Below are 22,160 nucleotides of genomic sequence, written 5' to 3'. Positions count from 1 at the left end.
ATCTCCCATTAACCAATAATAAATCAATTACCCACATAATTAAGAATTATTTTAAATTACATAAAATACTACTCACTTTTACATACTTTATGTACCCTATTATCATGGTCATGTGGTACCTTGTATGGCACTAGTCCATAAATGCCGGGTATTATAGTTCGGACCGCATTTTATCCCAAATGACAACCTTCAACGAAACTCATTTTCTTTGATTCGTTTACCCTTTAATCTTCACGATACTTATTTCTCGCCCGTTATAAATAGCATAAATGCTTATAACCTCAAAAATAATCTAATTCCCGAGTCTGCATCGATTAACTTACGACGAAACTTTGACGTATGAAAATGCGGGATTGGGATGTAACATCTCATTTCCGAGCTTATATCAATTTACTTATGGCGTACTTCCACGAACATGGGGTGTAACAATTTTGCATAAGCCAAAGCAATCGGGCAGGTTAGCCAAATGGGTCATAGAATTAAGCGAGCACGATATCACATATCAACAGCGAACGACGATAAAGTCACAAGTCCTTACCGACTTTGTCGCCAACTTTAGCGCAAAAATAATGCCTGAAGTCCAAAAAGAAGCCGCTCATGCTTCTCCCCAAACACAAGACTTATGGATTTTGTATATCAACGGCGCTTCTAATGTGTCAGGGTCCGGACTGGGACTTGTACTCAAAGTCCCGCCAGTCCATAAGGTGCCCGGACATGACTAACAATGAGGCCGAGTATGATGCCATAATTGCAGGATAAGGCTAGCACTCAAGTACGGGGCGAGACGGGTAAGACTAAGCTGCGATTCTTAACTTGTCGTCAACCAAGTCACAAGGACTTTCCAGATCAAAGAGCAAAGGTTACAAAAATACTAGGCCGAGATATGTAAGCTGTTGCCCAAGTTTGACGAATGTTAGCTCGACCAGATTCCCCAAGCACAGAACACCGAGGCGAACGGCGCCAAACTAGCAGCTACCACTAAAAACATTACAACTAGAGAAAGAAACGTGGTCACCCTCCTCCCCTCATCGATAGATCAAATCGAGGTAAGAACCATAAACCTAACTTGGGACTGGCGCAACCGTATTATCACATATTTGCAGGATGGCGTACTCCCAGATGATAAAAAAGAAGCCAAGAAACTTCGAATGCAAGCAGCCAAGTACAACATCATTCATAACAACTTGTACAAGAGGACGTATGGCAGCCCCCTAGCGAAATGCTTAGGCCAAATCAAACGCAGTGCATCCTTGAAGAAGTTCACGAAGGCCATTGCGGAGCTCATTGCGGAGCTTATTCCGGCAATCGAGCTCTGGTCAGATGCCTCATACGGGCGGGTTACTACTGGCCTACCATGAAAAAAGAGGCCGCAGACTTCATAAATAAATGCGAGCAGTGCCAAAAGTACGCCCCAATGATCCACCAAGCAGGCGATCACCTCCACTCAGTCACTTCCCCTTGGCCGTTCATCAAGTGGGGAATGGACATTGTTGGCCCCCTCCCAGCGGGGCGAAGTAACGTACGATTTCTTTTGGTTTTAACAGACTATTTTCCTAAATAGGTAGAAGCAGGAGCATTCGCCCAAATATGTGAACAAGACGTGATCGCCTTTCTATGGAAAAACATCATATGCCGTTTCGGACTCCTCAAAGAGATTAGTTGCGATAACGGACCCAAATTTACAGGAAAAAAGGTCGCCAAATTTTTTGAGAAGTGGCATATCAAAAGAATACTCTCAACACCGTACCATACCGGGGGCAAAGGGCAAGTGGAGTCCTCCAACAAATCAATACTGCATATCATGAAGAAAAATCTCGAAGAGGCTAAGGGACTATGGCCGGGGTTACTACCAGAAGTACTTTGGGCCTACCAAACAACGCCAAAAACCACAGGAGAGACGCCCTACTCATTAGTCTATGGGACTGATGCTGTAATACTAGTCGAAATCGGAGAGCCCAGTTTGAGATACTCCCATGAGAGCGGGCCGAGGAGCGGCGAAAGCAGAAGGAAAGAGCTCGACGAGGCCGAAGAACCAAGAGATATGGCCTACATAAGGATGATCGCCAAAAAACAACAGGCAGAACGCTACTACAACAAAAAGGAAAAAGTCATACCACTTAAAATTGGTGATTACGCGCCCAAAGCTAAAACACAAGCAAGCAAAGACCCACGGGAAGGTAAACTGGGAACAAATTGGGACGGCCCATACAAAATCACGACAACAACAAACAAAGGGTCATTCCAACTAGAAACAATGGAAGGAAAACTACTACCAAACAACTGGAACATCACCCACCTCAAGTACTTCAACTTTTAAGAAAAAGCGTCCTCTAAGTCGTACTCTTCTTTCCCTCACTTGAGTTTTGTCCCAACTGGGTTTTCTCAAGGAAGTTTTTAACGAGGCGACGAGGAGGACACTTCAAGTTGAAGTGCGAATGGATGGAGGCACAGGACGGCTAGTTCATTGCTCAACCTCTCAATATACTTCTCCAGGACAACCAATGAAAGAACTAGATAGACTAGGACTTGAATGCCAGCTAACACGAGATAGGCTGGGACTGCAATGTACCTAGAAAATATGTAAATTTCTCCAAGTGTATGAACAAAGCACGAATGCATGAATTTTGCCCATATTTTTGCCAAAACAACGTCGCCTCAACACCTATCGGCCCTCGGCCGTGACTAAATATAGGTTACATTCGACATGCTCGAATTAACACCTATCCGGCCCCGGCCATAACTAAACATAGGTTACATTCGACCTCGCTTGAATTAATATCTATTCGGCCCTCGGCCATGACTAAATATAGGTTACATTCGACCTCGCTCGAATTAACACCTATTCGGCCTCAGCCATAACTAAATATAGGTTACATTCGACCTCGCTCGAATCAACACCTATTCGGCTCTCGGCCATAACTAAATACAGGTTACATTCGACCTCGCTCGAATTAACACCTATTCAGCCCTCGTCCATGACTAAATATAGGTTACATTTGACCTCGCTCGAACTAACAACTATTCGGCCCTGCCCATAACTAAATATAGGTTACATTCGACCTCGCTCGAATTAACACCTATTCGACCCCCGACCATAACTAAAATAGGTTACATTCGACCTCGCTCGAATTAACACCTATTCGACCCCCGACCATAACTAAAATAGGTTACATTCTATCTCGCTCGAATTGATACCTATTCGGTCCTCGGCCATAACTAAATATAGGTTACATTCGACCTCGCTCGAATTAACACCTATTCGGTCCTCGTCCATAACTAAACACGGGTTACATTCGACCTCGCTCGAATTAACACCTATTCGGCCCTCAGCCATAACTAAGTATAGGTTATACTCGACCTCGCTCGAATTAACACCTATTCAGCCGTCGGCCTCGTTCAACCTACTTGAACTAAGTTTATGGCCACGGCAACCAAGCGACAGAAGAAAAAGAAGGCATACAAACTTGAACAGAAGAAAGGAAAGAAAAGAATCAGGTACGAACAAAATCAGCATTTCATACTCAAAATATTCTTTACAACGACTCGAAAAGACGCCCACAAAAATACATACACTAGTATGTGACTAAAGGAAAAGGAAAAACCACTAATCGTTGCCTAACCCAGCATCGTCATCAGCCTGATCGCCTAATCCATCTCCTTCTACCTCCCCGCCACCGCCATCGCCATCGGGATACCCATCCTTGTACCAGACGTCCTGTTCTATCCAATCCACTCCCGCATCTTCCTCGTCATCGCCGGCCTCCGAGGTAGCAGGATCATAGCCACAGCTAACTCGAGCTTCACGTGCCTTAGCACGAGCATCCTTGAAGTCAGCATCTGAAATAATCCCCGTCCCCATCAGACCTCTAAATATATCCAGTTGGGCCTCGACATGGATCCATACCTCGTACGAATCCCGCGGAACATCAGGAAAAGCAGAAGTATAGGAAGAAGACAGCCGAGCCAATACCGGTGCCTTCTCGACGTTGAGAGCAGAAACTCGGTCATTAAGGCCTGAAGCCTCTTTCTCTAGCTCGCCTATCCGCTCATCAAGCCACTTGTCTCTGAGCCTGGCCGTCTCTAGATCACTCTCCCGCTCAGAACGAAGAACGCGGATTACGGCCTCTAAAGCCTCCGCTTTCCTCGAAGCCCCCAACCGAGCCAATTCTGCCTTCTGTAAGTCCTTTGTCTCCTCGGCGACCATGCCACTCAGAGCGTCCACCTTGATTAGACACTCTTCGAGCTCCGCCGTAACGAGACCACTTGGGCTTGAAGATCGGCACATTGGGCCTCGACCCCCTTGCTCACCTCGAGCTCTTCTTCTTTATCCCTCAACGCCCCCTCGAGGACGTTGTATTTTCCAATGACTCTTACCAACTCGTCATCTTTATCTTTCAGCTTGTCTCGGAGAGCCTGGAAGTTGCCACTCTCACCAAACCGCCTGCAGATCTCGCGGTGCTTATTGCGGTACTCACGATACTTCCGCTCCATCTTCTGGAAAATTGCTTTACGCCTCTCCACTTGGTAGGCACTCTCGATTTCCAAAATCACAGTCTAAAAAGAATAGAAAACCAAGGTCAAACAGCAAGTAAGAATAAAATACAAAGCATAGAATTTGAAAGAAACGTCGAAAAGCTTACCCTAAGGGTGAGGCCGGCTATGCTCCTTGATAGGGTAGCATCGTCCAGTTCCTCGAGAGTTCTACCCTCCACGTCGGAGTAATGGTGACCTAAAGAAGGGATCATGTTCTCCGTGTTCTCCAGTAAGTCCCGATCCATGAGAATCGCAATGGTCCACGTGGACCCTTCCAACCTCACTTCAACTTGGTTAAATCGCTCGCTCATCATTCGCACCTCGTCGGCATCAAGATCGGAGCCCGTTTCATAGCCGTCCTCTACAACACCCTTATCTCTCCCATCGGCAGACGAAGAAGGAACGTTAGCCGGCCACAAGGACGATGGCTCATCTCGTTGACAGTACATGAAATTTCCACACATGGTCCCCTAGTTCCAGCCTCGGCATCGTGAAGGGGTACGCCTTCTACGGCCTACGTTGATGGCGGGACCTCAAATGACAAATCAACGTCGTCTTCAAGCATGACTTTCGCCGGCTCACGATCACCCCTCACTGAATCCACGGCTCGGATGGTCCCATCGCCGACGTCTACCGATCTATTTTTACGAGAAATCAAACCCTCCTCACTTGGTGATAACTCCTATTCTTCATCTATTAAATGATGCAAGGGGGAAGTTGGGAGTTCTATTGCTGATGCAGTCGATGATCGAGCTGACCTAGTCGCATAGAAGGCAGAATGGAAGTAGACAACCGGGCAGGCCTGATCGTTGTCACAATAGGAGCGGACTCCGAAGAAGTAGTTTTCATCTTACGAAATGCAGGAGGAGGAGCCCTCGGTCTTCTCGAAGATCATCAAGCTGATTAAAAGGTCATCATTCCCCATACGAGACAATAATAAACAAGCGACCAGGAGGTCGCAACAGTATAGATGTAAATGGGTAAACTTACCGGTCACGAAAGAAGTAGGCCCGAACTTCTTGAGGAAGGCCGAGCATTCACAAATCCTCGTTGTATGAGGCAGAACCCAGCTAACCCAATCGTGAATGTCTCCGACCAAAGGAGGGGGTGCAGTCTCGGCTACACAAAGAAAGAACGAAATGTCAAAACATGACTAACACTGGCAATACAAACGCTTGATATAAAAAAAAGAGAAAGAGATGCTTACGGGCATAATTCCAAGCCTCAGGGAACTCGCTCGCATTGGCCACCACGTCCTCGGTTTTGACAAAGAAGTAATTGAGCCAAAATTGTCGATTTGCCTTATCATCCATCTTTACCACTAAAAATTTGCTTCCTCGGTGGTGAAGGTGCAACATCGTCCCCCTATGGAAACTAGGGCGAAGAGATGCATTAAGTGACGAAGTGACACCTCGACCCGGCTAATTTCGCCTATTTCGTAAGCATGCGGATAAGTTTGTAGATGTATGGAGAAAGTTGGGCCGGGCAAATGCCGTAATAGCAGCAGAACTCCTCCGCCAATGGGAGAATAGGAAAGAAATAGCCAACGTAGAAAGGATATGCATAGAAAGTGCAATATCTAGGCCCGTGTATTTGTACCACATCGCGCTCCGCTGGAATTAGGTTGATACGGGCAGGAATTTTGAACTTTTCCCTAAACTCAGCGAGTTCAGACTCTTTCATCAATGACACTGAGACCTCGGGGTCGTCCTCAGGCACCTTCGAAAAATCGGATTTAACTTTTTCACTACGAGGGATTATCTCCTCCACCGTAGGAAAATTCTCGTCTTCAACGACAACAGAAATAATATCGTCATAGGGAGGCATACGCACCGCCAAAGGAACAGGGTCAGTCTCCCTACCAGAACTAGAAGATACATTAACCATTCTTTTTAGAAAGGATGTTGTAAGTGTAGAAGGGTTGTGAGCAGTTGGTATCACCAGAATCAGGAAAAACAGATATACGATAGTGAGGCAAACAGGACAAGAACTCTATGTGAAGAATGAAGAAGAAGACACAGTGATTCGATATTTAGAGTGCAAAAGATAAATGAATGGTTTCATATCCCTATTTATAAGAGTTCAAGCCTCAGGATCGAAAAATCAAACCGTCATTACCTAGCGCAGATATCGAAACGGCAGAGGCACCGGAAACAATGCAAGGCATCGAGAAAACGCGTAATAATAACTCATGATGTCATGACATCACTCTAAATCGATGTTACCCCAAAGGTTACGGCTCACGAAAGGTCACGTTGTCACCTCGTCTGAAACGCCACTACTCGACTTGCTCGTCCAAACTGCCCAACCACGACAAATAGGGTCCGCTCATCAAGGCCGTCCGGGGTCGGCCTCGATAAGGGAAGGGACTAACTGTATAGGCCAAATCTACCCTAAGGAAATTTAGCGTAACGCGGGATTAAGGAAAGGATCGGCCGAGGTCGACCATAAAGCAGTGGGATTCGTGGCCGGGTTGTCAACAACGACCGAGGTCGAGCACTAAGGACGGAAAAATAAAGGCTAGTTTTTGTAATAGGATCGTAAAGAGAATATTCTCTGCACTTGTACTATTAGGGTTCGTTAGGAGTATGTCTCATATAAATAGAAAAAGAGTCGATAGTGTAGGACATGTAATATTCACTTGACAAGAACACTTTTTGAGAAGAAGATTCTTTCTCTCTAGCAAAGATACAAACTTTACCTTTTCATCAAGATTCTTGCTCACATTATTCCACACTTTTCCATCAGATCCGAGAATAGTTCAAATATTTTCGGATTTATCTGTCATTCATCATTGTCAGAAAGAACAATCATCTATCTCATTCATTATTGGGTGAATCATTCTCCTTATTTACATAAATTCCATTTACTGCTATTTATTGCTTGATACTCCTCTATTATTGCTCACATCTTTTAAAATATTAAATGTGCATTGCTTTCAGTTTCCCACCAACTTTATCTTACGTTATCCACGCTGTCAAGTTCTAAATCTAGAGATATTATCATTAAGTTTAACCCCTCATTACACAAAATTTAATAGTTCGACCGAAAGTTTATCTTTTTGGTCAAACACTTACCTACCCCGAGGGAGTAGATATGGTGTTTCCGATAGGCTCTCGGCTCAAGAATACGAAAAGATGCAATATATCAGGACCATCAAAAGAAACCATAGAAAAAAAATAGCGCATCACAAGAACCAGAAAATAAATGAAAAGCAAAACAATAACCGGTAAATAAGGCCCGACATAATAAAAAGTGAAGAGCAGTGTGAACACAACATTAACCACTAGCAATCTAAGACAAAAACCTATCAGACTAGCCTCTCTCTGGTGCAAAGTATATATATATACATATATATAGCCCTAAAACGCCAAGAAATGAGGAACGATCATGGCGAAACAATGATTATTGTTCATTAGGTCGTTTTTTATGGGCCCTGAGAACTTTAGGGGATTCGGAACACGTCGCCTGAATTCATGAAGATGGCGCGGACATTAGTACACGAAAAATTGCAAATTATCTTGAATTCCTCAGTTATGGCCCTAAAGCGCCTAAAAACAAGGAACAATCATGACGAAGCAATAAAAATTGTACATTAGGTCATTTATGATGGGCCCATAAAATTTTAGGCGATTCGGAATCCGTCGCCGGAATTCATGAAGATGGTGTGGATATTTGCGCATGAAAATTGGGGAATCATCCGGAATTCCTTTTTTATGACCCTAAAACGCCAAAAACGAGAAAACTTAATGCCGAAAGTAATGACTATTATTCATTAGGTCGTTTCTGATGGGCCCACACATTTTTAGGTGATTCGAAGCCCGTCGTTCGAATTCATGGAGATGTCGTAAACACACTAAAAATTAGAAATCGACTTGAATTCCTATTTCATGTCCCTAAAATGCAAAAAAATTAAGGAGCGATCATGGCGAAGCAATGACTATTGTTCATTAGGTCATTTTTGATGGGGCCACAAAACTTTAGGCGATTTGGAGACTGTCGCCCGAATTCATGGAGATGACGTGGACATTAGCACACGAAAAATTAAAATCATCCTGAATTCCTATTTTCTAAAATGCCATAAAATGAGAAAAGGTAATGGCAAAGCAATGACTATTATTCATTAGGCCGTTTCTAATGGGCCCACAAAGTTTAGGCGATTCGGAGCCCATTGCCCGAAATCATGAAGATTTCGTGGACATTAGCACACAAAAATTGGAAATCGTCTTGAATTCCTATTTTATGGCTCTAAAACACCAAAAAATGGGGAATAGTCATGGCAACGTGATAATTATTGTTCATTAGGTCATTTTTTATGAGTCCATAAAAATGTAGGCAATTCGGAGCCTGTTGCCCGAATTCATGAAGTGGCGTGGACATTAGCACATAAAAAATCGGAAATCGTCCTGAATTTCTGTTTTATGACCCTAAAAACGCCAAAAAATAAGAAACGGTCATGGCGAAATGATGATTATTGTTCATTAGGTCGTTTCTGATGGGTCCACAAAATTAAGCGATTGGATCTCGTCACCCAAATTCATAAAGATGGTGTTGACGTTAGCGCACGAAAAATCGAAAGTTATCTTGAATTCCTCCTTTGTGGCCCTAAAACGCCTAAAAACGAGTAACAATTATGAAGAAGAAATAAAAATTGTACATTAGGTTATTTCTAATAGGCTCACAAAATTTTACTTAATTCGCAGTCCATCGTCCAAATTCATGAAGATGGCGCAAACATTAGCACACGAAAAATTAAAAATCATCATGAATTCCTGTTTTATGGCCCTAAAATGCCAAAAAATGAGAATCAATCACGGCGACTTGATGACCATTGTTCGTTAGGTCGTTTCTGATAGGCACACAAAATTTTAGGTGATTCGGACCACCCCGTTGTCCGAATTTATAAAGATGACGTGGATATTAGTACACGAAAAATTAGAAATCGTCCTAAATTCCTAGCTCCGCCTCTGCCCGCATTGCATCCCTCCACCTCACATCCGTCCTACTCCTTTGCCATCCCTACCTGTAGATATTGTTTCAATGACTTATAGCCTATTTGGCCAAACTTCTAAAATCACCTTATTTGAAAAATGTTTTTCAAAAAAGTACTTTTGGTGCGAAGTAGTATGTGTTTGGCTAATTAATTTGAAAAATATTTTTAAGCAGTAATTACTGTTTGGCCAAGATTTTAAAAAATGTATTTAAGTGTATTTTTTTGAAAAGTGATTTTCAAAAAAAATAATTTTGGGGTAAAACTACTTTTTTCTGCTTATCAAAATATGCTTCTGCTTCTACACAAAATTACCTTTTCCCTTTTAAAAGCTTGACCAAACACCTTAACTTTGAAAAAAAAATACTTTAGACCAAAAAGAAACTTGACTAAACATGCTATTAGTGTCGATTTTATATAACTTAAACTCAAGAAAAATACATTTCTAATCTTTTTCCCAAAAATCCATGTCAAAGAATATTGATACGATGTCGTCCCAATCGTCGCACAGGGTAGCACGATGTCGTACGTTCCCCGAAATCTACAAAACTGAAAGCCCAAAATCTAACCACCGAATGCAGGAGCAATAGGGCGTCGTGTTTACTATCAAACCTTCAAAGTTTCTGTTCCTTCATATCTAAGGGAGAATTAAAACAGTTCAAAATCTCTCTAACGGGAAAATGGGGGACAAAACGACGAACCATGAAATAGTGGAAACGACGGAAGAAGAAGCACCAATTTTAGCTGCTGAGTCAACACCACAGAGACCTCCTCCGCCGGGTGACGGCGGCGGTGGAGGAGGATGGGGCGGTGGCTGGGGATTTTCTGCGTTTTCTTATCTAACGGACCTTCAGAAGGCTGCTACTGTTGCTGCTGAAGAAATCTCCCGCAATGTACTTCTCATTTTTTTTTTTTGCATAAATAAATGTAGTTCATTATCTATTTTGTAGTATCATTTTTCTGAATAAAATCTAAGAAAAATGCAGCGTCGAATCAAATGTAATAGTAAGTTCATTTTGTATTTTGCCTTTTTAAAGACAAATTCTTAGTATTGGAGTGGATGTAAAAAATTCGTGTAGCTGACCTCGATTAGTTTGTGACTGAGGGATAGTTGATTGATTGATTCATTGATGATTGGAAGCTGATGATGTCGCTCAACTCGTGTGAATAAACTATGAATGACAGTAATTTTTTATTTTTGGCAAAGCAAGTATTTAACTGATTTTCTATCCGACTTAGGGATTTTATGTGTCTCTCCTTTTGAAATTGGGCGTGGTTAATACTCCTTTTGCAGCGCATAGTACTCTTCTTTGCTTGTTAACGACAGCCATCAGCCATCAGCGTGATTTTGTCCTCTATAGGAATGGAAAAGCTTGAATAGAGTTAAATGGATATAGACGATTCATGTAGCAGACCCCAACTAATATGGAATTGATACATAGTTGGTAATTGATTGATTGATAAGTTATGCAACTTATGGACGTTTCTTATTGCTCTTAGCTTAATAGTATGTTACTTGCGTTTTTTTCATTTTATACCACACACTGAACTGACAATTTCTTTTTTTCTTTTTTAATCATAGTTACATTTTTAAATTGTTACTATGACATCCATCAGCTACGTCTGTGTGTAATGTAACTGTTGATATTAGGAATAGTTTGGTAAGCATGTAGAAACTTGAGGAGAATAGTTATGATTGGATGTTGATGGGCCTTAGGTAACTTATTAGGTTATGTTATCCCGTTCATCCTCTATCAATGGAACATCTGCCTCTCAGTGGCTGAGGTCTTCTTTTAGGCAAGATGGTCATTGTTTCAGATCTCCATTGGCAATGAAACAGTAATATCGAGAGGAATGTTCCAGGGCGAGGTGGTTTTCCACGAAGATCCCTGTAAACTGATTAACTCTATGCTGTAAACTGATTAACTCTATGCTAAGTGTTTTTGTTATATGATCAAAACCACTATCGAGTGCTCAGTAAATAAATATTGGAGATGCCTAATATTCAGATGTTGTTTGGTTATCACATGTTAGCCAGTTCTAGGGTTTGAAAGAGGCTCATCTAAATGCTGGTGCTTGATCACAGTACTGCGGCTTGAATTCTCTTTTAAGGTCCTATGATTAGATTGCATCCGTTGGGAATGCCACTTAAAATTGAGTTAATTTCCCTTTCTCACCTTCTGTTTTCTGTAGGAACTAGAGTTTGTTAGTACCGCTCAGTTCAATGAAATGAGTGATGCCTTTGACTGAAGTACGGTTCTTAAAATTCAGGCCCCATCAACATTTTCATGTTATTATCCCTCTAGATATGTTTTTCCCACAAGCTGGGCTTACTTGTTCTTTCAGTATTATGGAAGGAAAACACTCTTCAATCGATTACCTTAAATTCGCAGGTGGCTCTATTGGTAGACACTGAATCCTCAGACAAGGACGGTTCTGAAGTATCTACTGGTGAAGTGGAAAGTGGAGACGAGAGTGACAAGAGACGCAAGGCTGCTCTAGAAAAATTAGAGAAAGCTAGTGAAGACTCATTACTTGGCCAGGCAAGTTATATTAAACAGTTAGGTGTTAGTTCAATTGATACACATTGAGATGTATTTCTTTTGCAGGGTTTTATAAGCACGTGAGTCCCTCCCATCCCCATTTTCTGCCATTTATAGAGAATTATCTTAATTGTAGAGGTAAATTTGCTTTCTTTGTTTGGTATTGTCATGCTTTTAACCATGCTAGAGTAATTTGCAGGGTTTGAAAGTCATTGACCATTCAGTCGAGAATTTTGCTTCAGGAGCTTGGCAAGCATTAGGAAACGCAATCAAAGGAGGTTCTGATTTAGTCCACAAGTATGTCTACTGATGTCTGAATTAACTGTTTGCTCATTAGAAAGCCTTACAAGCTAGATTGAAGAAGCTTGTGTATTTTGTTTTAAGCAGTTATACCTTAACATCAAGGTTTGTTTGAGAAGCAATGCTGTACCAATTTGATTTTATGGAGGTTTCAGATAATTAGGAATTAAACTTTTACTTGATTTACATGTTTCTGTGTACTATAGGATAATGGTAGCATGGTGTAAAATCATAAAATTATGACACGACTTTATGATTTGCCCCCATGCACACTCATACAGATATATACATTATATATGTACACGTGCGCACGCACACACACACACACACACATATTTATGGTCTAAGAAAAGCAGTAACAATTCCTATCTAGCAAAGCTTCAAATGGATTACCTTTCCAGTAAGCACGAGAACTGGTTATCCTGCAGCCGTGTTCAGTTTCTATTCATTACTTGGGTGTTTCTTTATGTGGACAGCCCAATTTGCTAAGCCACTGATATAAGTTCTATATTTTCAGGCTTGAGAATTCTGCTGTAAATATTGGTTTACCTGCTACACCCGGTTCCGTTGCACCATCCGTACTAGAGGTTGGTTCAAGATTTGATTTCTTTTTATATGTGTCGTCAGCTGTGTGATTTATAATGGAACCTTTCTGTAGACTGGAAAAACTTTTACTGCAAAAGGAATGGAAGCGCTAGAGCTGCTGGGGAGAGAAACTATGGATCTTCTTATTTCAGAAACTGGTATTAATATTGACAAGAGCTCCAAAGAAGCTGAAGGGAAAATAGATGAAGATCAGTTCTTTGAGGAAGTTACATTTGATCGATGCTTCTATATTTATGGTGGTCCAGAGCAGTTGGAGGTCTCTTCCTATTCATGCTATTCTGTACATTTGAGGTCCCTAATTTTTTTCAAAAGCGTATGTCTTATCATATGATTTTCTCACAGGAGCTGGCGGCATTATCCAACCATTATGCGATGCTGTTCAACCGGAAAAAAGCAAAACTTCCATCTGATCAAAGGTCTTCTTATGATGGAAAGCTTAAAGAGGTTCAGCAGATTTTTGACTTGAGTTCTGAAGTTGATGGAAGTGATATAGAGTCAGAAAAAGGGAAGAAAGTTGAGACTGGAACCTTGGAAAACACAGATGAGGTGAAGAATTTGCACGATTCCAGTTTGAGCAAGGCTGCAGAATTGGCAGCAGGGTAACATCAAGCTCTGATATGCTCTATCTGCTTTTCTTTTTTCTTCTTTTTTCTTTGTTTGTAGCGGGGTATCAGTGGTTTTAAGGGGCCAAAAAGAGTCCCTTTGATTGCTCAACATTTTGTGAAGTAAATTTTATTTGTGTGAGGAGCCAAGCCCTAAGACAGTGCTGCACACTACAAAATTAACCCCCAAATTAAAAAGTGGCCTGAGTTCCCTATTATAGCAGCAAAACTGGCTGCAGTTTACAGAATAGGTCACAGGTGCAGTGTACTAATGAATTCTATGATGCTTCGTGCATCATATACATTTGTTAAATTGCATCAGCGAGCCAAAAGACGTAAACATCTATAGCTTTAAAATACGTACAGGTGTAGTTGGGAGTTGAGGGCTAGCTCACTTGGTGAGCTCCCTGCTTTCTGCAGTTGAGCCTTTGAGGTGGAGGGTTCAAACCCCATCAGTAGCATAGCATCCCCCATCCTCCCTTTATATTTAGAGGGAAAAAAAGAAGAATGTACAGGTGTAGTTTTGCCCTCTAAATATCTCTGCTTTCCTTATTTCCAAATCTCCCAGCAGACGGCAACTAGAACTGTTTCCCTATTTGCCTCAGTTTTTTCCTGCACCAGCAGCCCATCCAGCTCCAAAACAAGCCTTTGCCGTCCTTGGCATCACCCATTTCATTATAAACAAACTCAGCACCAGAATCCGTAATTGCATACACTCCCTTGATTGCTCAAACTTTTAATCAATACACCTCTTTTTAAGAGGGTCATAATCTTCTGACGGCACCTCTTATTAATGTGTTGATCAACTATTCGAGGCCATTAATGTGTTAATCGACTATTCCAGTCTGGGCCCCTTTCATGCAAGGGCTTAGGATGATATTTTGACAAAAATGAAGAGAGAATTACACTCACTATTGGGAGATTGGCGATTTCTGTTCAATTGGGACTGTTTTCTGGTCTGACAAGGCTGGTACTACAATTAGCATGAAGCTAACTTCCATTTTGGACATTACTTTTTCAACCAGCATAAGAATGTAGATATTAAGCACTTCTCAAGTTTTTCTTAAGTTCTTAAGAAGATCTGAACATAGAGTTGTAACCTTACATTCCATCTGCAACCTGTAATTTTGGCTTTGCTCCTCAAGTATTTAGAGGGCATATTAAACAGTTTCCAATAAAATAGGAGCTCATTTTAATGAATTTTCTTTTTAAAATTGTTAATGTAGTGACTAGTGAAAGGCCTTCTAATTGAGTGGAGCTATATATAGGTCAGAGATCTTTTGAAAAACGAGTTTGACTTACATTCATATAATGATGATTTATGCATTATCTTTTTTATTATACTGCTTGTATATGGGAATTCCACAACACTAATAGAATTATTTACCTTATTTAAAAGGGAAAAAAGAAGAAGAAAGCTTGTTATGCCTGTCAGGCATCTATGAAAGTGAACTTTTGTAGTTCTGATGAAATGAATGAAAGGAGGAGTAATCTGATTGAGAAATTGGACATCTTTTTGAATCCGAACACTGAACCTGCAAAACAATGAATGACTGGTTACCTGAAAAGTGTGCAACTAGTTCTAATAACTTGGTGAGTGGGGTTGATGCCTTGTTTAAATTCGTTGCAGATTTGCAAATGTTTTGGCTGGACTAGCTCCCAATGACATGATTCGAAGGACAACTGGGAGACTGGATACCCTTCATTCAGAGGGTGTTCATGTATGTATATACACATTCAGTTTGTCTGCAATTTTCTTATGAATGGATGAACAGTATATCCTTTTGAGCATGGATCTACATGACTTGTAATTGATTGTCTTTACCATAACAGAGGCTTTCAGAACTGTGCTGTTTTGCTGTGACTCAACTTCTGATGCTTGGGGAATCTGTCATTTCAAATGCAAATAAAGTTGCGGACCAAGATGTCAAGGAGGAAACTGGGAAAATTGTTTGGCCTGAGGATTCTATTGAAAGAGCAAATGTTATCCGAGCAAAGGCACAATCAATGACCAGATGTGTTGAAGCAGTTTCTTCCAGTTTTATTACAGGTAAATTTGCATCAAGTATGTCGTTTTGCAATTTGCGAAATAAATTGGCAGTATAGTAGTTGATGGTTTACAGATTTGGTGCTCTCTCTAAAGCTGATCTATTCATTCATTTCAGTTGTATGATGTCTGGTTATGCTGAACTCCAAAATACTAGTTTGAATAATGTTGAAATAACGAGGTTATCATGTTTGGGGAAAAGAAGGCTTTAAAAACAGAGGCATCTCATATATGTTGTAATGGAGTTTGCCTATCAACCTCTTGGGTGTAAATAAGACAGGTGATGCATGATGAACTTCATGCTTTTGCAGGCATAAAAGATGTGAATGAAGCATATTTAGCAGCAACCAAAGGTGCTTCCTCTGGTTCACAAGTTTCGCAGAACTCCATCCAGGAGAAAGCCACTGTGTATTCCGAGAATCTTCGTGCAAATCATAGCACAGCCGTGGGCAAGATTCAGGATGGGCTTCAGTACTTAACCTACGTGGTCGTCTCAACCTCAATGCCTGCTGCTTGAATTTCTTGATGCAAATTTTTACTAGCTTGTTTTTAGTTTCTTATTTTTTTTTCCCAGTGTAAATAACTTGTGTTATGCTAGTTTACTCAATACCTTTATCCTCACACGCTCTTCAAATTGTGAGGAAAAGTCAGCTAAATCGTTGTTATGGTGAACATGTATGATGTGACCATCTACACCTAGCGCAGTCCACCTTCCCTACTGTTTTTTTTTTCTACTGAAGGGAAGAAATGTGTCTATTGTTAGTTGAACATTTTACATGTTAGTATTCGGCATATGAATTTGCTACTTATACCTTTCAAGTTATTCTCATTTTTATTCATCTAGTCCATATCCTTTTTCCATTTGATTTTTGTAGACGTAGCTTGGAATAATATAGCTCCTAAATAAGTCTAATTTCTTCCATTTACTAGTAATAATTAGCAAAAGGAGTGCTTATAGGGAACTCAGGCGAAAAAACAGGCCTACACTAACCATAATAAAACAGTAGGTACTACAAGGTTTCATCCAAATGTTGAACTCAGGCCTAAACTTACCATAATAAAATATACTTACCACAAGGTACTCTCTTTTCATAGACAATGTACAAAATAGTCCTTATCTTTGACTTAGTGCAATATCAAAGAAACAGCATCCAATTAAACAATCTTGTAGTCAAGGTGATTAAGTAAAAAGATGATGCAGCTACTTTGCTTGTCAAATCTTCCTAACTCGAAAGTGAACATAAGTTCATTATTATGTCCATACTGGTCAAAACAACAAGAGAATGATGGAGAAGATGAAAGTTTTGATCCTATGCTTTGTTGTGTTCTTCTTTATCCAATTTGGCTATGCAAAAAGTTTCGAGACTCAATCGCCTAGACTTAGCAAGCATTTTGTGCTAGTTCATGGTTCGTGTCATGGAGCTTGGTCTTGGTACAAGTTAATAGCCTTAATAAGATCTTCAGGACACAATGTAACAGCTATTGACTTAGCTGCTTCTGGGATTAATCCTCAGCAGCCACTTGATATTCCATCTATTTCTCAGTACTTTAATCCACTGATGAATTTCATGGATTCTCTTGCTCCAAATAATAAGGTGGTCCTTGTTGGTCATAGTCTTGGTGGACTGGCTATTTCGCGAGCCATGGAAACGTTTCCAAAGAAGATCTCTGCTGCTGTTTTTGTCACTGCTGCAATGCCTAGTCCAACTCTCAACATTTCTACACTCATGAAAGAGGTATGCTCTTTTGCTGTTTTGGATTGACACAGGTTGTTTTATATGACAGAATATGTTTTAGTTGAAACTATTTGGAATTCTCTGGCTTAAACTCTGGTCTTTGCTCTTTCTTTGATGTCCCAATTTTGTTTAGTAGTCTTTTGGACTGTATTTGCCTGAAGTTGAAAAAGTAGTGTTTGGAAGTTGTAGTTGTGTTTAGAGGTGAGTTTCCCTTGGAAAGAAAGTGAAACTTTGTGAGTGGAAAACCAATATAGTCACTTTGAATTAGGGTTGTTCATTCGGATCGGATATCCGAAATCCGAACCGATCCATTCAATTTCGGATTGGATCGGATTTTGGATTTTGTTTATTAAATTTCGGATTTCGGTTCGGATTCGGATTGGTATATTTTTATCCGATCCGATCCGAAATTATTAGGCAATGTATAAATACTACACTTTAATTTTGGATACTCAGTACTTCCTTTACATCTTCATCCAAGTTATTACCTTTACAATTGCTAGATTTAGCTGTATTGGCACCATAATACTCTCATAATTGTATAAACATAAATTTTTCTTAATGTATTGCCTCTTTTACAAAGAAAATATACATATTAGTTTGAAACTTTGAGGCATAATAATACGATCTGAAATCCGATCCAATCCAAACTTTAAAATCCGATCTGATACGATATCATCCGGATTGCATTTTCTAGAATCCAAAATCCGAAATCCGAATCCGAAATGTGCTAAATCCGATCGGATCCGACCCGTGCACAACCCTACTTTGAATACTCTTCAACTAAGTATTTCAATATTTTACTAGTATTTATATGACACCCTAGGCGAATTTCACATCGACAAAACATGGGAGAGATGTTGGGTATATAAATAAACAAACTTTAGACCCTAGTGACGTGTTTTAAAGCCGTGAGGCCTCCTAAAGCGAATAGTATCACTAGAGAGCTGGGTTGTTACATATAGTATAAGATCCACTCCGTGTGTAACCTTAAACAATGGTAGGGCAAACCTCAGCGAGGATGCTGAGTCCCAAAAGGGGGGGGGGGGGGGGAGGGAGGTATATATGACACCCTAGGCGAATGACATATAGACAAAACACATAGAGATGCTGGGTATATAAGTAAACAAGCCTTAGACCTTAATGACACATTTTGTTAAAATAGCACGGTATAGCCAGTTTTCAGACTGGTCATTCAAAAATAGCCAGCGTTTACCAAGTCAATGAAAAATAGCCACTATTTTTGCTGCAGCAGAGACCGGTCCGGCATAATATACTGGAGTTTGGTGCACCTGTGTATGAACTCCAGCATATTAGCTGGACCGGTATACTTTGCTGGCTCCAGTATAATATACTGGAGACTGGAGCACCGGTGCTCCAAACTCCACTATATTATGCTGGACCGGTATACTTGCTGGAACTCCAGTATATTATGCTGGAGTTCTAGTGTAGTTATGCTGGAACTCCATCATATTAAGCTGGAGTTCCAGCATACTTATCTTGGAACTCCAGTATAATATGCTGGAGTTCAAGTATACTTATGCTGGAACTCCAGCATAATATGCTGGCGTATTTTCGGGTTTTGAACAGTGTTTTCGCTCAAATTTATTTTTACATGAAAAGTGGCTAAATTTCGATTACTTTTAAAACTGGGCTATTTTTGAACGACCAGTTATAAATCTGGCTATTTTTAAATTTCTCCCTTGTTTAAACGATCTGATTGTGTAAAAAAAAATTCACTACGGTGTACACAAAAGTTAAACTCGTGCTTATATTTGTGAATGGCTCATTGCTCATGCATGTGAGGAGACAAAAAAAATTATTGAATTGGTGATGAGTCATACATCAAGTTGTACCAATAGTTGTAATTCCTGTCCAATGAAAAGTTGAAAGGTTATCCTTACATTCCAGTGAAGAATAAGGCAAAATAAACAACTAGAAAAAAGAATCTTAGCATAGTTGAATCATACTGTGATAACCATAATAACTACTCCATGTACAAAAAAATCAGAGAACAACAGAATTAATAAACATATACAGTCAAACTTCTCTATAACAATCTCATTTATTCCGAATATTTTTGGATCTTATAGCAAAGTGCTGTTATATAGAACATATATTATAACATGAAAATTGGTTCCGGAAAAACTTGGCTTTTATAGTGAAGTGTTGTTATATAGGGATATCTTTATAAAGAGGTCTAACTGTAGTAGCAAAATGGGAAAAAACCGAGGGTCTTTCAGAAATAGCTTTACTATCTGATTATAGTGAATTTATTATTGTTGTTGTTGTTGTTATTGTTGTTGTTGCTGCTGTATATTACCAAAATGGGGTAAGAGAGGTGTAGATCCAACTGCCAAATTTCCAAAAGAAAGCATTTGGCTTTTTATGAATAATTTAACGTCTATACACTGATAAGTAAGAAGAATTTTACGCTATCAGGTCACATAAATGATAACTACAGATAATCGCCATACAAAGTGAGATTAGTAACTAGAAAATAAAGCAGCTTACTTACTATAGTAGATTAAAATGTACTGATAACGTAAAAATTCATTACAGTGTCAGCGCACATAAACGTAAATCCTTTAGGAACTGACCACCCAAAAATTGCCCCCAGTTTTGTATCCCTTTGTTTCTACTCCCACTTTCCTTACACCTCTTGGCTAATCTTCTTCTACCATTCTTTGGCCAATAATCATCACCATTTTCATGTTCAATGACTTTGGCTTCGGCTTCGGCTTCGGCTTCGGCTTCTTCACCATTTTGAACTTCAGCATCTTGTTCAACTTCCATCTCATTATTATTACTATCTATTAACCAAGAAAGCCTGAGCGTGCCACGCTCGGCATGAAAATAAGGGCTGCAAGTACTTATACTTACAGCCCTTAAAACTAAGTGACCCCCTTCGCGAGAAGATCTTACTTGAACTTTGTCCATTCCATTGATTGAAGTAAGAGGAGGTGGAAAAGTTACTATCCTTTTGATTCTTTTCTTGAATTCTCGACATTTTGATCGTTGAACGCCACGAGAAATGTCAGAAAAGAATTCATCCATATTGCTTTCACTGATATAATTCGTACCCGTCTCGCTTCCTAATATCTCTGTGCACATCTCCAAGCTTCTTGTNAAATATCTGGAAGAATATTTACTTCCATAATTGTAGCGCGCCTAAATAGGAATATCTGGAAGAATATTTAGTTCCAGATTTGTAGCGCGCCTAATTAGGAAGGAATCAGCTCCTAATAATTGGTATTTAATGAATGGTATATATTTTGTAGAACAACTGTGAACATGGTCGATAAATATAAAACTATGCACATTTTTGATAATAAGGTTTCATATATGGTATAGGAAGGAAAAAGTCTCTTTGCAAAGACCAATGGCCAAACTTCAACTTGCAAATAATGACACTAGTATAGGTGAGCCCTTACATCCCTTAGTTATACTCCTGTCTCTAGCTTCTTCATAATTAGAAGTGTACTTAGATGTTTATGGACATTGATTTTGGGAAGTATTTTTTGTTAAGTATCAGTAATTTGGTTGATTACTATTGGAGCAATTCTGATGTTATTGTGGTTTTTCTATGGATTAATATCTTTTATCTGCTGTTAAAAGTTACTTAGGAAACAGAATCCACAGCTTGATAATCATTACACATATGATAATGGACCTAATAATCCTCCAACCACATTCAACTTTGGCCAAAAACACCTAGCAACCTATGTCTATCAGCTGAGCCCTGTAGAGGTAAGAAAACTCAAGCTTTACTCAAACAATAATTGACTAGAAATTGGACTTAACCAAAAATTTAAGTCTTGTTTGTTTCAGGATTTGGCACTGGCAACAACATTAGTGAGACCACTATATTTGTACACAGATGAAGACATGTCAAAGGAACTAACGTTTTTTCACAGAAGAATTATGGATCGGTTAATCGAGTGTTTATTATATCTAATGAAGATAAGGTAGTAACAAGGGAACTTCAAGAATGGATGATTGAAATGAATCCAACAGATGAAGTGAAAGAGATTGAAGGATCAGATCATATGGTTATGATGTCAAAACCTGTTGAGCTTTTTGTTCATCTTCTGCATATTGCTGAGAAATACTACTAAGTATAGAACATAGCTATTACATCTACTGTAAAACTTACAATCATTCAATAAAATACTTTTTTTTTTGCTGAGAAATACTACTAAGTATAGAAATACATCTTCTGCATATTGCTGGGAAATACTACTAAGTATAGAAAGCCGTAACACTAATTTCTATAACGGAAAACAATTCAACTCTGTTCTTATGTCAGAAAAAATAAAAAAACGCTAAACAATGAATCTGATATTAGAAATACAAGTAGGTTGCTACTTCAACAACTTAATTATCTTGTATAGTTCACGTGACATAAGTTTAAAATATTATAAAGCCAACTTAATTAGTACACCATATTTTTCTCGAAGTTTTGGATAGGCTACGGAGTGATCTTGGAACTTAGGAAATTGCTGGTGTATCTGGTATCTGTTGCAGGCCTCGCAATTGCGAGATCAGGCTTCGTGATTGCGAACCACACAGGCATGGCAATTGCGAGGTCTTCATTACAATTGCGAAGAAGGCCTGGGCCAGCAGGGTTCGCAAATGCGAACCAACCTTCGCAAATGCGAAGTAGTTAGGGAAAGGGGAATCATCGCAATTGCGACCAAAGGTTCGCAATTGCGACAGTAGCAGAAATGCGGTTGGTTCGCATTTGCGACACCTGTCTCGCATTTGAGAGCTTCGCAATTGCGAAGCTCAGGTCGCAAATGC

The 22,160-nt window shown here is 39.9% G+C and overlaps 1 protein-coding gene and 1 pseudogene across 2 annotated transcripts; both read left to right on the top strand.

The window, feature by feature from the left end:
- Positions 10,083-16,460, top strand: LOC109207711 (protein FAM114A2-like). Of its 2 annotated transcripts, none has more exons than XM_019370695.1 (9): positions 10,083-10,416; positions 11,917-12,066; positions 12,266-12,363; positions 12,884-12,953; positions 13,025-13,228; positions 13,315-13,571; positions 15,205-15,295; positions 15,408-15,624; positions 15,740-15,926. In XM_019370695.1, the coding sequence occupies exons 1-9, from the start codon at positions 10,204-10,206 to the stop codon at positions 15,745-15,747; spliced, it is 1,308 nt and encodes a 435-aa protein (XP_019226240.1). In that variant the 5' UTR covers positions 10,083-10,203; the 3' UTR covers positions 15,748-15,926. The 2 variants fall into 2 exon arrangements, with proteins under 2 accessions (XP_019226240.1, XP_019226233.1); XM_019370688.1 differs by lacking the exon at positions 15,740-15,926 and adding an exon at positions 15,933-16,460 and having other exon boundaries at positions 10,084-10,416.
- Positions 16,686-21,543, top strand: LOC109207704 (annotated as a pseudogene).

Source organism: Nicotiana attenuata, chromosome 2, assembly GCF_001879085.1.
Source record: "Nicotiana attenuata strain UT chromosome 2, NIATTr2, whole genome shotgun sequence".
NCBI classification, from domain to species: Eukaryota; Viridiplantae; Streptophyta; class Magnoliopsida; order Solanales; family Solanaceae; genus Nicotiana; species Nicotiana attenuata.
This window is presented reverse-complemented; position numbering and strand designations above follow the sequence as displayed.